The following is an 18,679-nucleotide window of genomic DNA, read 5'->3' as shown; positions in this document are numbered from 1 at the left end:
GAGTACTTGGCCTCAGGGAGTGTGCACACTGTGTCCTCAGGGAGTTGTGTCCCAGCTGCTTTGCAGGGGTTGACTCTCTGCAGAGTCCTTTTCACATCTTCTGCTGTTACAGACAGCGGCTGCTCACCTGGGAGAGGGGGTTGCTTTCATGGCCACTGTTACATTACATGTGTTGTAGCGTGGATGAAATTACCAGAGAGACAGAGTCACTGGTAGATACAAAGCAGCTTCTTTATTCGACACAACAAGGTACAGCAGGCGTCTTACGGACGAAGACGCTTTCCACAGAAAGGTCTGCTAGCTCAATGTGGACTCGATATTTATATGCTAAACACAAAGGCAATCGCTACTTAAAAAGTTACAGACAAGGCTTCCTTTTGAAGCTACATACAAAATATCACACTATCCTTTCCTTCCGACGCCAACGTGTCTGGGTTGGTATCCACAGCCTTTAGGATTTACTTGGCACTTTACGTGCTAACATAGAAGACAATTAATATTTATAATGTATAGATAATACTGTCTTCAAAACTACAGTATTAGGTCAAACTACGGAGCCAGAAGCATCTGGTATTCACACCTTTTTAGGAAGCCCATTGTGGTGGACTCAATCCACAATACTTTGTCAAATAGAAGTCTGGTGGCCAAAGTCATTTAAGTGTAAACAAATCACCTATCCAAAAAAAAACTCACTCTAACAGTCCCTCATCTTGGCCTTCCTGGACAAAAATTAAATTTGTATCAGGAAAGGGCAACCTAGGAGGATCTGCTCAAATAGGGCTGCAAAAATGTCGTGTCTCAAAATTTCCCCCCAATCTTATGTACCTCTATCTGTCCTAGCATTACCTAATCGCTACCTACCAAATGTTAAGCAGAGAGGCTGTTCCAAGTCTTTAGAAATGCGGCTCCTTTGGTGTGCCTGCTCTTTCCCTGCAGGCTGACTGCAGCTTAATTACATTTTTTGTCTTCAGCCCTTTATCCTCTGGTTGCTGAAACTCTCCTTCCAGGAGCTCCCACAGGCTCTCTCATCGATGTACAGGAAGGGGTTGGGGTGGCCTCTACGTAAATGTCTGCAAGGACCTCTCCCCGGTGGCACCCCCTTCCAAACTGTCCGGTCGATCACTGGCCCAACTGCTGAAAAGGGCCAAGCTCCTCAGACTCGGGGTGACTGCTTTCAGATGCCGAGTGCAGTCTGAAATGCCGTCGAAGTGGTGGAACTTGCCGTCTCTGCTTTAACTCAAAAATCCCTCCCCGTCTATTTCCTAATAAATTTCTATACTATGCTATAAAATTAATCATCTACCTTCAGCAACCAGCCTTCTTTACAGAGTACCATCATCATCACACTAGCAGGCTGTTCATGGTTTTCCAACACGCTCTCAGTGTCTTCTGCCACGCTCTCGGTGTTTTCTGCCTTTGTCTGTTCGAGTATGTTTTCATCAGCTGTGGTCAGGTCTGGCATGGCTGGTTGGTGTTCCTCTCTTAGGTTCTCTGTAATTACATGGTTACTGGGTACACTTGGTTCCCCACTCTGTCTGTGGGAGCAACAAGAGGGTGAGTTGTTTGCTTTAACCTGAGTCCAGTGTTTCCACTGGCTGCCTCGCTGAGTCTGTACACAGACACACGTATCATTGGTTAAGAGTACCGTCTGTGGTCCTATCCACCTGGGCTAGGATTAAATAGGGGGTTGCTGGGCAGCATGGCTCGAAGGGCTGAAAGGCTGTATTTTGTGCTGTACCTCAATTTAAAAAAAATAGAAAGATATCCTTGCAGGTAGGTTTGCTAGCATGGTTCAGGAGGGTTTAAACTAATTTGCGAGGGGGATGGGACCCAGAGCGATAGAGCAGTGAAAGAAGTGCATGGAGTAAAGCCAGATCTAACATACAAAGAGGCTTTGAGGAAAGAGAAGCAGAATAAACGGTGTAAAGACAGTAAGGTAGAAGGGCTGAAATGTGTGTAACTCAATGCAAGAAGCATCAGGAACAAAGGTGATGAACTGAGAGCTTGGGTACATACATGCAATTATGATGTAGTGGCCATTACAGAGACTTGGCTGGCACCAGGGCAGGAATGGATTCTCAATATTCTTGGATTTCAGTGCTTTAAAAGGGATAGAGAGGGCGGAAAAAGGGAAGGAGGGGTGACATTACTGGTCAGGGATACTATTACAGCTACAGAAAGGGTGGGTAATGTAGCAGGATCCTCTTTTGAGTCAATATGGGTGGAAGTCAAGAACAGGAAAGGAGCAGTTACTCTATTGGGGGTATTCTATAGGCCCCCTGGTAGCAGCAGAGATACAGAGGAGCAGATTGGGAGGCAGATTTTGGAAAGGTGCAAAAATAACAGGGTTGTTATCATGGGTGACTTTAACTTCCCTAATATTGATTGGCACCTGATTAGTTCCAAGGGTTCAGATGGGGCAGAGTTTGTTAAGTGTGTCCAGGACGGATTCATGTCACAGTATGCGGACAGGCCGACCAGGGGGAATGCCATACTAGATCTTGTACTAGGTAATGAACCGGGTCAGGTCACAGATCTCTCAGTGGGTGAGCATCTGGGAGACAGTGACCACCGCTCCCTGGCCTTTAGCATTATCATGGAAAAGGATAGAATCAGAGAGGACAGGAATATTTTTAATTGGGGAAAGGCAAATTATGAGGCTATAAGGCTAGAACTTGCGGGTGTGAATTGGGATGATGCTTTTGCAGGGAAATGTACTATGGACATGTGGTCGATGTTTAGAGATCTCTTGCGGGATGTTAGGGATAAATTTGTCCTGGTGAGGAAGATAAGGAATGGTAGGATGAAGGAACCATGGGTGACAAGTGAAGTGGAAAATCTAGTCAGGTGGAAGAAGGCAGCATACATGAGGTTTAGGAAGCAAGGATCAGATGGGTCTATTGAGGAATATAGGGAAGCAAGAAAGGAGCTTAAGAAGGGGCTGAGAAGAGCAAGAAGGGGGCATGAGAAGGCCTTGGCGAGTAGGGTAAAGGAAAACCCCAAGGCATTCTTCAATTATGTGAAGAAAAAAAGGATGACAGGAGTGAAGGTAGGATCGATTAGAGATAAAGGTGGGAAGATGTGCCTGGAGGCTGTGGAAGTGAGCGAGGTCCTCAATGAATACTTCTCTTCGGTATTCACCAATGAGAGGGGACTTGATGATGGTGAGGACAATATGAGTGAGGTTGATGTTCTGGAGCATGTTGATATTAAGGGAGAGAAGGTGTTGGAGTTGTTAAAATACATTAGGACAGGTAAGTCCTCGGGGCCTGACGGAATATTCCCCAGGCTGCTCCATGAGGTGAGAGAAGAGATTGCTGAGCCTCTGGCTAGGATCTTTATGTCCTCGTTGTCCACGGGAATGGTCGCGGAGGATTGGAGGGAGGTGAATGCTGTTCCCTTGTTCAAAAAAGGTAGTAGGGATATCCTGGGTAATTACGTCTGTGGTGGGAAAGCTGTTGGAAAAGATTCTTAGGGATAGGATCTATAGGCATTTAGAGAATCATAGTCTGATCAGGGACAGTCAGCATGGCTTTCTGAAGGGCAGATCGTGTCTACCTGATAGAGTTCTTTGAGGAGGTGACCAGGCATATAGATGAGGGTAGTGCAGTGGATGTGATCTATATGGATTTTAGTAAGGCATTTGACAAGGTTCCACACAGTAGGCTTATTCAGAAAGTTAGAAGGCATGGGATCCAGGGAAGTTTGGCCAGGTGGATTCAGAATTGGCTTGCCTGCAGAAGGCAGAGGGTGGTGGTGAGGGAGTACATTCAGATTGGAGGATTGTGACTAGTGGTGTCCCACAAGGATCTGTTCTGGGACCTCTACTTTTCATGATTTTTATAAACGACCTGGATGTAAGGGTAGAAGGGTGGGTTGGCAAGTTTGCAGACGACACAAAGGTTGGTGGTGTTGTGGATAGTGTAGAGGATTGTCGAAGATTGCAGAGAGATATTGATAGGATGCAGAAGTGGGCTGAGTAGTGGCAGATGGAGTTCAACCCAGAGAAGTGTGAGGTGGTACACTTTGGAAGGGCAAACTCCAAGGCAGAGTACAAAGTAAATGGCAAGATACTTCGTATTGTGGAGGAGCAGAGGGATCTGGGGGTACATGTCCATAGATCCCTGAAAGTTGCTTCACAGGTGGATAGGGTAGTTAAGAAAGCTTATGGAGTGTTAGCTTTCATAAATTGAGAAGTTGAGGGATAGAGTTTAAGAGTCGCGAGGTAATGCTCTATAAAACTCTGGTGAGGCCACACTTGGAGTACTGTGTCCAGTTCTGGTTGCCTCACTATAGGAAGGATGTGGAAGCATTGGAAAGGGTACAGAGGAGATTTACCAGGATGCTACCTGGTTTACAGAGTATGGATTATGATCAGAGATTAAGGGAGCTAGGGCTTTACTCTCTGGAAAGGAGGAGGATGAGCAGGGACATGATAGAGTTATACAAGATATTAAGAGGAAAAGATAGAGTGGACAGCCAGCACCTCTTCCCCGGGGCACCACTACTCAGTACGAGGACATGGCTTTAAGGTAAGGGGTGGGAAATTCAAGGGGGATATTAGAGGAAGGCTTTTTACTCAGAGAGTGGTTGGTGTGTGGAATGCACTGCCTGAGTCAGTGGTGGAGGCAGATACACTCGTGGAACTTAACAGACGACTAGACAGGTATATGGAGGAATTTAAGGTGGGGGGTTATATGGGAGGCAGGGTTTAAGGGTCGGCACAACATTGTGGGCCGAAGGGCCTGTACTGTGCTGTACTATTCTATGTTCTATGATAACTTTGAGGTCATTGTTGCAGCTTTCACCTTGTCTGTATTTTTTATAATTGTTCTGTTCATCAATGTAGCCAATTTCAAAGAGGCGCCAACATCAACCTGGCGCTCACCAGCTTCCAAACACCGTATCACTTGCAGTTTCATATCCACGCTTTTCCTAGACATCTTAAGTGTACTACCCTCACTGGAAGTTGCAGGCAGTTTTCCAGACATTATGGGTGAAAAAAATGGAATAAATTAGCGAAGGAGCAAGAACACTTACACACACGGGGAAGGCAAAGCATACTACGTAATTGGCAGAGTGGCTCAGAGCCTACATAAAACGCACTCATTGGCTGATTGAATGTTTACTGTCAAGAACCTTTAAGTGTTGTTTAGCATGGAGTTTTGCTGTTTTTAAAAATTTCAATAAAGGCACAGACTAGAAGGGCCAAGATGGCCTGTTTCCGTGCTGTAATTGTTATATGGTTATAACTGAACCACCGCATTGTAGCGATTCAAGACAGCGAAAATCAGCACGCTCCCAAACAGTCCGTCATCTTTATTAGAGCGGGGGAGAAGGCTCAACATCAGGCTAGCTCCTCGGGAGGGCTTCTTGCCACTGCACAAGACTGGCAGCTCCAAGTCGACCTACGGAGGCTGCTCAAGTTCCCAGAGAACGTCGCAGCCACTCCGCTCTGCCCAGACATGGTGTTAATATCAGAGCCTACAAAGCAAATGGTCATGCTGGAACTTACTGTCCCCTGGGAAGACCGGATTGAAGAGGCCAATGAGCACAAGAGGGCTAGATACACAGATCTTGTTGCAGAATGCTGGAGCAATGGCTGGAGAGCTCGCTGTGAGCCAGTCAAAGTTGTGTGCTGGGGCTTTGCTGGCCATTCATTACAGCGGACTCTAAAGCTCCTGGGAGTTAAAGGACTGCAGTGCAGAAGAGCCACCAAGAACATTCTGGAAGCAGCAGAAAAGGCCTCGCGGTGGCTGTGGACCCGGAGGTGGGATCCGTAGATTAGTGCACCACTTGGACACAAGTCGGGGGCTGATCACCCCCGGCTGGGTCGCCTAGTCGAGGTTGTCTGATGATTGAAGTCCCGAAACACCCTATGACCCCAGGTTCATCGCTGAAGACATGTCCAAGTAGCACCAGAAGGTGAATTCTACAACTGTTCTTCTGCTGGCTCAGCACCATAATGAGAGTTACTAACATCCAGTAGAGCAGCAACTTGATATTCGCTTGCAGCATACTTCTACAATACTTCTGTCCACACTTGCCAAGTTTTCTGAAGAAATAATTAAATAGAACAAGTAGGGTGCCTTCTCCTGGGCTAATACCAAGCAGTGATATAAGAGTGGGGTGGCAACCTACACAATGACAGAAATATGTTCTGTTGGTCAGAAGAAACTGCAGTCTGATCAAGGACAGGGGACACAGACAAGCCAGTTGTCTTTGTTTTCCCCTTTTTGTGGACTTTAAATTTACTCTTGCTCTTGGATAATCTAATCGAACCAATGGAATGTGGACACAGGAAGCTTCAGGTAATGATCTGCTAAACCTGAGACCATTCTCAAACAAGTAGCCATTTGTTATGTAAAGGGAGTGGACTGACCTGATCCTTGACTCTGGGACAATCTAATCAGAGCAATAAACCTGAGACCATTCTCAGAGGAGTACCTACTTAGAAATATAGAAAACCTACAGCACAATACAGGCCCTTCGGTCCACAATGCTGTGCCGAACATGGACTTACTTTAGAAATTACTTCGGGTTACCCATAGCCCTCTATTTTTCTCAGCTCCATGTACCTATCCAGGAGTCTCTTAAAGGACCCTATTGAATCTGGCACCACCACCACAGTTGCCCTCAGCCCATTCCATGCACTCACAACTCTCTGTGTAAAATACCACTCACCACTCTCTAACATCCCCTCTGTACCCATTTCCAAGCACCTTAAAACTGTGCCCTCTCGTGCTAGCCATTTCAGCTCTGGGAAAAAGCCTCTCACTATCCATACAATCAATGCCTCTCATCATCTTATACACCTCGATCAGGTCACCTCTCATCCTCCGCCGCTCCAAGGAGAAAACGCCGAGTTCATTCAACCTATTCTCATAAGTGAAGCACCTTCAATAACTCCAAAAGACTGAGGTTTGGTAAAATACTGAAAGGCTTTTATTCGCTGTACAATACGACCTCCACAGTGAGTGTCTGCCCCCCGGACTGAGGGGGAGGGGCAAGGCGAACACCTTTATACAGGACTCTGTGGGAGGAGTCACAGGGGCAGTCAGCAGAGGGGTGTGTCCAGACAGGCAACTGAGTTACAACATATATACATGGTTTACCACAATAAGGCATGCTCCCCGATCCTTTTAAATCTCCTTTGCACCCTTTCTAGTTTCCACATCCTTCCTGTAGTGAGGTGACCAGAACTGAGTGCACTACTCCAAGTGGGTCTAACCAGGGTTCTATATAGCTGTAACATTACCTCTCGACTCTTAAACTCAGTCCCACAATTGATGAAGGCCAATGCACCGTATGCCTTAACCACACAATCAACCTTTAAGTGTCCTATGGACATGTACCCCAAGATCCCTCTGATCCTCCACACTGTCAAAAGTCTTACCATTAATACTATATTCTGCCTCATATTTGACCTACCAAAATGAACCACCTCACACTTATCTGGGATGAACTCCATCTGCCACTTCTCAGCCCAGTTTTGTATCCTATCAATGTCCTGCTGTAACCTCTGACAGCCCTTCATACTATCCACAACACCCCCAACCTTTGTGTCATCAGCAAATTTACTAACCTATCCCTCCAGTTCCTCATCCAGGTCATTTATAAAAATCACAAAAAGGTCCCAGAACAGATCCCTGAGGCACACCACTGGTCACCAACTTCCTTGCAGAATATGACCCATCTACAATCACTCTTTGCCTTCTGTGGGCAAGCCAATTCTGGATCCACAAAGCAAGATTCCCTTGGATCCCATACCTCCTTACTTTCTCAATAAGCCGTGTATGGGGTACCTTATCGAATGCCTTGCTGAAAACCATATACACTACATCTACTGCTCTACTTGTTCTGTAAAATGCCAGACCTGCAATCTGTAATCTCGTTAGACTCTGTCTGGGTTGCCTCATTTAACTGGTTTGGACCAGTCAGAGTGTAAAGACACAAATACACAAGGCTGGGGTAGGCAGAGCCATGGAACAATGTTGGTTTGTAACCCTGTACCATGACCAGTAAGAAGGTGACCCAGGTAGGTCAGGTGACCTTGAGCCAATGGGATGGAGATCCAATGGTTCAAATGATGAGGAACAGTATAAGAGTCAGGAGATCCAAATACACAGGGGCGATAACTCTCCGGCAGCCAGAGACCAACCATTGTGGATAAGGAGGACCCCACAGACACGTGGAGATCGGGACCACGAGCAACACCTGACCAATGTACACTCCTTTCCCGGGTAATACCTTTTCTCTTCGTTGCCTGTTCATGGAGTGTCAGGGGTTCTAGTAGGGAGTGCACAGATGGATCAGGTATGAACCCATGTGCTTTTTAGTTGAAATAATAAAAATTACTTGTCGGTAAATACAGATTCTCTGTGCCTCACTGATCATTATTACAAGGGGTGAGATTCTTGTAACAGTTCTGTAATGGGGAAAAAGACAGGAAAATTCCACATACAAGCTGTACATTCTGGAAAAGAAAAAAAGAGTAACACATACTTTATCATGGAGACATTGATGCACACAGTCTATAATGGAGGATGACATGTTTTGTCTTGGAGACGATAAGGTCCATAATAGAATAAGAGAAATCCATGTAACATAATTTGGTCAAATGCTGAAGTTCTATAAATGTTGTTAATACCCATTGTCAAATGCACACTGCATTTTAAAGTGATCTTCTACTGCCATTCCAGGGTCAACCTCCAGTTTGTTTAGGGAGGATGTGCAGGATAATCAAAATGGCTTCTTCTTCAGCCCAAATACTGCGATCACGAGGACAATTTCAATACATGCTGGGAACACGCTGAAAAATAAGCAGACAGACCATGTAATATCAGAATATGAAGTTTCCACAGCTGAAAATGGACATGGGTAAAAAGTTAGCAGAGTGAATGGTGCAATAATAACACCATGGGTTACGTGACAGTTGCTGGAAGAATCCCCTATAAAGTGCGCCTAGTTGGAAGTTATTCCAGGGTGCACAGTAAGTGTTTGGTTTCTACTACATTCACTGATGTCAGTTTTGGAATTACAGAGCAGTACAGAATTATACAGATGTATGGGTCTGCAGATTCTGAGATATGGAGCAAAAAACTAGTTGCTGGAAGTACTCAGTGGTCAGGCAGCATCTGTGGAGGCGAGGGGATGGTCAATGATTTAGGTCAAGATCCTGCATCAGGAGAGAAGAGAGTATAGTGGGAGGCAGTTGCTAACAAGCAATTGTGGATAGGAGAGTGTCCCTCTTCTATGGAAGGGGTAGTGTGATTAGTCAAGAAGAAAAAGGAAATGTATATAAGGTTTAGGATGCTACGATCAAACAGAGCCCTTGAGAGTGATACAGAAGTTACAAGAGAATTAGGAGAGCCAGGAGGGGCCATGAAAAGTCCTTGACAAGTAGGATGAAGGAGAATTCCAAGGCATACATCAGGAGCAAGAGGAAAACTAGGGAGAGGGTAGGACCTTGCAAGGATAATGGAGAGAACATGTACTTGGAGGTGGAGGATGTGGGTGATGTCCTAAATGTGTCAACATTACCCAGGGAGATGAATGTGGAGCATAATGAGATCAGTGTGGAGTGTGCTAGTTTGCTAGGTCATTTTGAGATAAAGATAGTGTTGGGCCTCTTGAAAAAAAATTAAGGTGAACAAGTCCCCAAGGCCCGGTGGGATACATCCAGGAAATTAAGAGAGATGAGATTGCTGAGATCTTGATCAAGATCTTTGTGTCCTCTCTTGCCACTGGTGAGATCCCAGAAGACTGGTGAATAGTTAATGGTACTCCAGCATTCAAAAACAGAAACAGAAATAATCATGAAAACTAGAGACAGACGAGTCTCACGTCAATGGTAGGGAAGTTGTAGGGATAGAATTTATTGACATTTGGGAAAGCATAGCCTAATTTGGGACAGTCAGCACGGCTTTATATGGGGCAGATCGAGAGTCCTTTGAGGAGGTGACAAAGGTGATTGAGGAAAGCAGAGCTTTGAAGTTGCAGTAAGGTGTCACACAAGGTCATTCATGGAGACTCATTCAGCTGATTAAGGTTCACAGGATCCACAGTAACCTGGCCATTTGGATTGAGAATTGGCTTGTCCACAGAAGACAAAAGGTAGTGGCCAATGGTCTTGCTCTAGTTGAAGGAAGAATCCATAATAGGACCTCTGTTTGTGATATACGGCATATGAATATGCTGGATGAAAATGCAAATGGGTGGGTTAGTAAATCCACATATAATACATGGGTGACACTGTGGCTAGCATAGCAGGTTGCCAAATGATACAGCATGATACAGATCAGTTGCAGATATGGGCAGAAAAATAGCAGATGGAGTTTAATTAGGCCATGTGTGAGATGTTGAAATTTAAGAGATCAAATATAAAGCTAATGGCAGAATCCCTAACAGGGTCAATGTAAAGAGGGATCTTGATGTCCAAATCTACACCTGACTGAAAGTGGCTGTTCATGGCTGATAAAGAAGGCATATGACATGTTTGCCTTTATTGGTCAAGTCACTGAGTTCAAGAGTCAGGACGTTCTACTAGAGCACTATATAACTCCGGTTAAGCCACATCAATTCTGGTCGCCCCATTATAGGAAGGATGAGAACGCTGTGGAGAGGATGCAGAAGAGGTTCACTAGATTACTTCCAGGATTAGAGAGAATGTACTATGAGGAGAGGTTGGACAAATTTGGGTTGTTTTCTTTGAAACAGTTGAGGCTGAAGGGAAACCTAATAGAAGTCTGTAAGATTATGAGAGGCATAGACAGAGTGGAGAACTGGTATCTTCTTCTTAGAGGTAAAATCTATAATACCTGAAGGCATATATTGAAGTGAGATGAGGCAAGTTCCAAGGAGATACGTGGTGCAAGTTTTTCTCCACACAGTCAGTGATGGGTGCCTGGAATGCACTGCCGTGCACGGTGGTGGAGGCAAAAACAATACAGTTCTTATCCGCAAGTTCCGCATGCGCGAATTCAACCAACCGCCAATCGAGAAAACCTGGAAGTGCTCTTCCAGCACTTGATGTTTGAACATGTACAGACTTTTTTTCTTGTCATTATTCCCTAAACAATGCAGTATTACAACTATTTTACATAACATTTACATTGAATTAGGTATTATAAGTAACCTACAACTGATTTAAAGTATATGGGAGGATGTGCGTAGGTTATCGGGATCGAAAAAAAACGGAAGTTCTCTTACTAAGTAAGTCGGAACAGGTACATCTGGTATTATTTAGCGTCAGTTAGTCAAACGTTTGTCTTAGTATATAGTATATAACATTCCACATACTAACTGGGATTACTATACTGTAGAAGGACGAGATGGGACAGTTTGTTAACTGTGTTCAGGAAAGTTTCCTAATAAGTAGGTAGAAGTCCCACCCAGAGAGTGTGTGATACTTGATCTCCTATTAAGGCATGAGCGAGGGCGGATGACAGAAGTTTGTGCAGGGGAAAATTTTGCATCCAGTGATCATAATGCCATTAATTTCAAAGTAAATATAGAAAAAGATAGTTCTGGTCCACAGGCTGGAATTCTAAATTGGAGAAAGGCCAGTTTTGATGGTATCAGAAAGGATCTGGCAAGTGTGGATTGAGACTGGCTATTCTATGGCAACGGTGTACTTCGTAAGTGGGAGGCCTTCAAAAGTGAAATTTTGAGAGTACAAAGCTTGATGTGCTCGTCATAATAAAATGTAAAGGTAACAGGTTTAAGGAACCTTGGTTTTCAAGAGATAGTGAGGACCCGGATTATTGATTTATTTATTGAGATGCAGAGTGGAGTAGGCCCTTCTGGCACTTCAAGCCATTTCGCTCAGCAACCTACAAATTTAACGCTAACCTAATTACAGGACAATTAACAATGATCAACCTATTAAACTACCAACCCATACACCTTTGGACTGTGGGAGGAAACCAGAACACCCGGAGGAAACCCACGCAGTCACGGAGAGAACGTAAAAACTCCTTACAGGCAATGTCAGGAACTGATCCCGGGTCACCTGTACTGTAAAACGTTGTGCTAACCACTACACTACTGTGCTACCCCAAGAAAAAAAAACAAGGTGCTATAAAAAGGTATGAGATAGCCCTCATAGACAAGGTGAAGGAGAATCCCAAGGGATTCTACAGATATGTTAAGAGCAAAAGGATTGCAAGGGACAATATTGGTCCTCTGGAAGATCAGAATGGTAATCTATGCATGGAACCAAAAGGGATAGGGGAGATCTTAAATCCATTTTTTTTGCATCTGTATTTACTCATGAAATGGACACGGAGTCCACAGAAGTGAGAAAAAGCAGCAGTGAGGTTATGGACCCTACACAGATTATAGAAGAGGAGGTATTCGCTGTCTTGAGGCAAATTAGGGTGGATAACTCCCCAGGGCCCAACAAGGTGTTCCCTTGGACCCTGTAGGGGGAAAGTGCGGAAATTGCAAGGGCCCAAGCAGAGATATTTAAATCATCCTTAGCGACAATTTGAAGTACCGGAGGATTGGAGGATGACTAATGTGGCTCCGCTGTTTAAGATAGGCTCTAAGAATACACCAGGAATCTATAGGCCGGTGAGCCTGACATCAGTAGTGGGACTGTTATTGGAAGGTATTCTAAGGGACCAGATAGATGAGTATCTGGATAGACAGGGGCTGATTAGGGATAGTCAGCATGGTTTTTGGAGAATGTTACCAGGAAAGTTGATGAAGGCAAGGCAGTGGATGTCCAGGACTTCAGCAAGGCCTTTGACAACGTCCTTCATGGGAGGTTGGACAAGAAGTTTCAGTTGCTTGGCATTCAAGATGAGGTAGTAAATCCGATTAAACATTGGCTTTGTGGGAGAAGCCAGAGACCGGTAGTAGATAGTTGCCTCTCTGACTGGAGGTCTGTGATTAGTGGGTCCGTTGTTGTTTGCCATCTATATCAACGATCTGGATGATAATATGGTTAACTGGATCAGCAAATTTGCGGATGACACCAAGACTGGGGGTGTAGTGGACAGTGAGGAAGGCCGTCATGACTTGCAGAGGGATCTGTCTCAGCTGGAACAATGGCAGATGGAATTTAATACAGACAAGTGCGAGGTGTTGCACTTCACTAGGATCAGCCAGGGTAAATCTTACACAGTGAGAGAACGGTAGGGTACTGAGGAGTGAAGTAGAACAAAATGATCAGGGAATACAGATCCATAACTAATTGAAAGTGGCATCACAGGTAGATAGGCTCGTAAGGAAAACTTCTGGAACACTGGCCTTCATAAATCTAAGTACTGCATACAGGAGATGGGATGTTATGTTGAAGTTGTACAAGACATTGGTGAGGCCTAATTTGGAGCACTGCATGCAGTTTTAGTCACCTACCTACAGGAAAGATGTAAACAAGGTTGAAAGACTACAAAGAAAATTTACAAGGATGTTGCTGGGACTGGAGGACCCGAGTTATAAGGAAAGATCGAATAGGTTAGGACTTTATTCCTTGGAACGTAGAAGTTTTGGGGGAGATTTGATTACAAAATTATGAGGGTATAGATAGGGTAAATGCAAGCAGGCTTTTCTACTGAGGTTGGGTGAGACTACAACTAAAGGTCATTGGTTAAGGCTCAAAGGTGAAATGTGGAGAAACCTCTTCAGAGGGTCGTGAGAGCGTGGAACGAGCTGCCAGTGCAAAGTGGTGCATGCGAGCTTGATTTCAATGTTTAAGAGAAGTTTGGATAGTTACGTGGATGGAAGGGGTATGGAGAGCTATGCTCCAAGTGCAGGTCGATGGGACTAGGCAGTTTAAATGGTTCAGCACAGACTAGATGAGCCGAAGGGCCTGTTCTGTGCTGTACCTTTCTGAACTATTTCTGAAGGGCAGAAGTACCTGCAGAATCCAAAGATGTACCAGTAGGTCCAGCACTCCCATCTCTCAAAGACAAAGAACGACAGACAAATGGAACCACTGCAATGAGCTGTAACAGCTGCAGCACAGGTCAAGGAAGAATTGCAACACAGAACCAGTGGGACAGTTAGCAAAGACTTACATGCGTGCATGCACACACACTTGAACACACTAATATTCATATATACACACACACACACCCCCACACTGTTAATGGTTAGCATCCTCCCCATATTTAATGATACACAAGCTTAGTAAAACATCCCTTTGCCTCTTGACTGTTTTAACAATCTGTTTTTCCACTATTGCAGTCAGGTTTTTTCTACTTAGGTTGGGTGAGACTAAACTAGAGGTCATTGGTTAAGGATAACATGAGGGGAAACTTCTTCACTCAGAGGGGGGAAAGAGTGTGAAATGAGCTGCCAATTCAAGTGGTGCATGCAAACTCGATTTCAATGTTTAAGAGAAGTTTAGATAGCTTCCTGGATGGGAGGTTATGGAGGGTATGGTCCAGCTGCAGGTCGATGGGACTAGGTAGTTTAAATGTTTCAGCACAGACTTGATGTGCAGAAGGACCTGTTTCTGTGCTGTAGTTTTCTATGACTCTATGACCTACCTGCAGAAAGTGAATATCCACCAGTAGGTATTGCATGGCCATTGTTCAAACAAGAAGAAGAGAAGAGCAGCCGAGGCACTACCATGGGCTCCAATAGCTGAGGTAACATTTATAGGAAAGTGGCAAAAAAAAAAATTCAGTTCTTCTGAGACACTACAGGAACAGACACAAAATCCAAGCACATATGCAAATGTAAAATGGCTAAGGTGCAACTCACACGTACAGCATAGGAGGCAGCCATTCTACTTATTATCAATGCACTGGCACTTTAGTACAAATATTCAATTAAACCAATTCCCCCGTCTCTCCTATCATCCCAATTTTTGTTTCCCTTTCAAATATTCTCCCAATTTTCTGCTCAAAAAGTGCTTTAAAAATACACTTTTTTTTCTGATTCTTGATGAAGATGATGTGTCCTGATGAAGGGTCTTGGCCTGAAATATCATCTCTTTATTCCCCTCCATAGATGCTGCCTGACCTGCTGAGTTCCTCAGAATCAGAATCACCACCATGTGACGTGAAATTTGTTAACTTAGCATTTTGTGTCTGTTACTCTGAATATACTTTATTCTTTCTGGGAAACATTCCTACCTCAAGACATATGTAATGCTCAGCTATATTGGCTCGTATTTATCTCGGGGAAACCCCGCCCGCCACCCACCTTGTTTCCCAGTGATGCCGGTTGCTGTACAACTGCCACCTGGTTCAGCTTCAAACATCAATCATCAGCCAGCACAAAATGTACGTTTTACCAATTACACTTTATAGATATTACTAATTCTATGAGATTAATCGAAGTTCGATACAAAAAAGACAGTAACATAACAGATTAACATACAGAAGCCATTTTGATTAACATACACAGTAACATAGAAGAAGAAACCATTTACACATAATCCCATTTCCCTTGTAAAATCTGGTCTCCAAAGGCCTTAGATATGCATACATTGATAGATATCTAAATCTGCCATTCTGGTGACCACCTGCCCCTGTGGCGGACCCATTCCCTCTCATCACCCTAACTCCCAACCAACAACTGCCGCTAGAAGAGCATCCTTGTAGCACGTTACCTGTACCCTAAACATCAACCTTTCATCAGTTGGAGAAAACTTGATAATCAAGAAGAATAGTATCAATAATTTCCCAAAAATTAAGAAAGTACAAATGCTGGGGAATTGATCCATTTGAACAGTTTACCAAAAATGCTAGCACAACAACGCTGGGCAGAGTAGCAGCCTCCTGTACTGTACTGCATAATGAGTCCAGCAAGTCTGCAGCACCACAGGGAACTCACCTGTACAAGGGGAGAGGAGCAGAAGTCCAAGGGTGACTGATGGGAGACTCAGTAGTGAAGGAATGACAGATTTTATGGCTGCAAAGGTGAATCCAGGACAATCGTTGCTTTCCTGGTACTAGGGTGATGAACGTCACAGATAGTTGCAGAGCATTCTAACAGAGGAGGGTCACGTTGGTACAAATCACAAAGGTAAAAGGAAGGATTGGGTCCTGCATTATGAATTTAGGGAGCTAGGTTGCAGATTAATGAGCAGCACCTCCGTGGCCACAATCTGTGGATTACTTCCAGATTACAACAGGGTCTTCCTGCTCCTGAGAACCATTCATTATCAGTTCACAAGTTGGAAATGTGGATGACAAAAACTTGGGCAACGCGTGGTTAAACCAGAGCATTTAATTCAACCACTCACACAGAACAGTACAGCACAAAAGCAGGTCCTTCGGCCCACCATGTTGTGTTGAACTAATTAAACTAGCAATTAAATACTTACAAAAATAATTGCTTCTGCCTGCAAATGTCCATATCCCTCCATTCGCCACACATTCAAGTGCCTTTTAAATACTTCTACTGTACATGCCTTCACTATCTCGCCATGCAGCACCTTCCAGACATCCACCACTCTGTGTAAAAAAACTTGCCCTGCACATCCCTGAACTCACCCCTCACCTGAAATGCATGCCTGATATTAGAAGCTTTCACTCTGAGACAGCCATTGCCGTGAATCAATTTCCCCACACAGCAGAATACACCTGTAGCAGCTGCCAAATCCAAGTCACTGCTCTCTCAAACCTTCTTTTGTACATATGGACTGTACTTAATGGCAGGCATCCTTAACTTGGAGGGGAACAGTACAAGGATAGCCCAGTTCAATGTGTCGTTGAGAGGAGAGTGTGACAGTGTGACAGGTGTGTTTCGATTTTTGGATAATGGGACAGTTTCTGGGAAAGATGGGACTTGTACAAGTTGCATGGGCTACATCTAAACCAAAACTGATCCAGCATCTTTGTGGTGGTGGAGGGGAGTTGGATTGGCCGGTGTTGTTGGAAAGTCCAGACTAATTTGGCAAGGGAATGGAACATAGTAGTTTCGCTGTTAGGGGACAGCTAAACTCAATATAGAAGGAAAACTAAGTCAATCCCATAATTAGAGCAGGCATGGGTGTAATAAGCCTTGGGGACAAAATACATGACTAAACTAAAAGGGTTTGATGAGTAAAATGGATGAATTTAGATTGTTTATTAGCACATGAGAATATGATATTGCTCTGATCACAGAGACATGGTTAACAGGGTAGAACTGGCAAGTCAATATGCTTGGGTACAGAATCTTCCATACAATAGGTATGGGAAAAGGATGGCAAGGAAAAAGGAGGTAGCAATTCAATATTTAGGATTCATTACTACAGTAAAGAGGGAGGCTGGCTATTCAAGAAGGCCCCTCAAGTAAGGCCATGATCCTAAGCTCTACCAAAGGGGTAGTGGGGAGGAGGGATCACTTTGCTAGAGATAGATTACAGATCTGACAGTCCGCAGGAGCTAGATGAGCAGATATGTAGACAAATCTTGGAAAGGTGCAAGGGCAATAGGGTTATTGTAGCAGGGGATTACAACTTTCCCCTATTAACTGGGATTGCCTTAGTGTGAAAGTCTTGGAGGGAGTGGAATTTTTAAAGTGCTCGGCAATGAAAGATTTTTGAACCATTTTGCGATATTCATGTTACTGTGGGGAGCATTTTGATTACTGCATAACAGTCTGGTCTGCAGCCTCCAATGTGTAGGATCTAAAGAGGCACAGAAGCACCTCCTTCATGGGCACAACTGTCCTCATTACTGAGGACATCAAGAGGTGGTGCCTCTTCTTGTTACTACCATCGGGGAGGAATTACAAAAGCCTGACGACCCACACTTAGCAATTTAAGAACATCTTCCCCACTGCCATCAGATTTATGAACAGTTTATGTGCCCACAAACACCACCTCACTTTTTCACTATGGGAATTGAGACTTCTGAAACTCAACACCCTGCTCCCAGCACATCCATTTTCTTTCTTGGTATTTATTTAAATTGAGAATTCTCAAGTTTTTCTCTGAGAAGCAGAATGCACTCTACCTACATTCTGCAATCTTCATTGCCTCTCTGCAGCCATTATGTGTTGCTGCTAAGTGAAACATTAAAGGCTCATTGCTGAGTAACAAACTGCAGTTAGATGAATAAAACCAGGATGCATCTGTCAGGAACTGTACTGGCTCAGCTTTTTCCACTTCAGTTGGGTGCAACTGGAACGAGAGGTCAGAGGTTGAGGGTGAACAGTGAAATATGTAAGGGGTACCTGAGTGGGACTTCTTCACTCAGAAGGTAGTGAGAGTGTGCAATAAACTGCCAGTGGTTGCTGGTTTGACTGTAGCATTTAAGAGAAGTTTGGATAAGAACATGGATGGGAGGGGTATTGGGGGGGGGGGGGCGGGTGCCACGGTACAGGTGCAGGTTAATGGAACTTGGCAAAATAACAGTCCAGCATGACTGGATGTGCCAAAAGGCTTGCTGCTGTGCTGTAGTGTCTATGGCAGAACTTAATCATATTCTACAGCCAGCAAACACTAGCATGTGATAAGATAGCCCATGGTTACAGACAAATGAATGTCAAAGAAAACAACAACCTGCTCCTTCATCCAACCAGATTCTGGCTAAGCCAATCTTCGGCCTTCAGCCGGCTTTCCTGCTCGATTCCTGAAGCCACCATTAGCCTATAGTCCAAAAAACTATCTCATCCTTGAAATGAATCTCACGCCTCTGCATTCAGATCATACTGGGTCCAAAGATTAACAACTGTTAAAGGCATGTGTTTTTATTTAAGCCTTACAGTGACTCACTCATTATCCAGA

At 44.3% G+C, this 18,679-nt stretch overlaps 1 protein-coding gene across 4 annotated transcripts in view; it reads right to left on the bottom strand.

Moving 5' to 3' along the window:
- Nucleotides 1-232: 232 nt before the first annotated feature.
- The window catches only part of LOC140185143 (transmembrane protein 107-like), a 57,688-nt gene continuing 39,241 nt past the window's right edge, over nucleotides 233-18,679 (bottom strand). For 2 of the 4 annotated variants that reach the window (XM_072238519.1, XM_072238516.1), the window contains exons 5-7: nucleotides 15,796-15,831; nucleotides 14,502-14,598; nucleotides 233-8,812 (exon numbers count right to left, since the gene is read on the bottom strand). In XM_072238519.1, the coding sequence (XP_072094620.1) occupies nucleotides 8,743-8,812; nucleotides 14,502-14,598; nucleotides 15,796-15,831 (203 nt within the window). In that variant the 3' untranslated portion in view covers nucleotides 233-8,742. Of the gene's footprint in view, nucleotides 8,813-13,867; nucleotides 13,965-14,501; nucleotides 14,599-15,795; nucleotides 15,832-18,679 lie in introns of all 4 variants that reach the window. The other 2 variants (XM_072238517.1, XM_072238518.1) reach the window with 2 other exon arrangements.

The sequence above is a fragment of the Mobula birostris genome, chromosome 20 (genome assembly GCF_030028105.1).
Source record: "Mobula birostris isolate sMobBir1 chromosome 20, sMobBir1.hap1, whole genome shotgun sequence".
NCBI classification, from domain to species: Eukaryota; Metazoa; Chordata; class Chondrichthyes; order Myliobatiformes; family Myliobatidae; genus Mobula; species Mobula birostris.
Note: the sequence above shows the minus strand (reverse complement) of the source record. Positions and strands in the feature narration are given on the sequence as shown.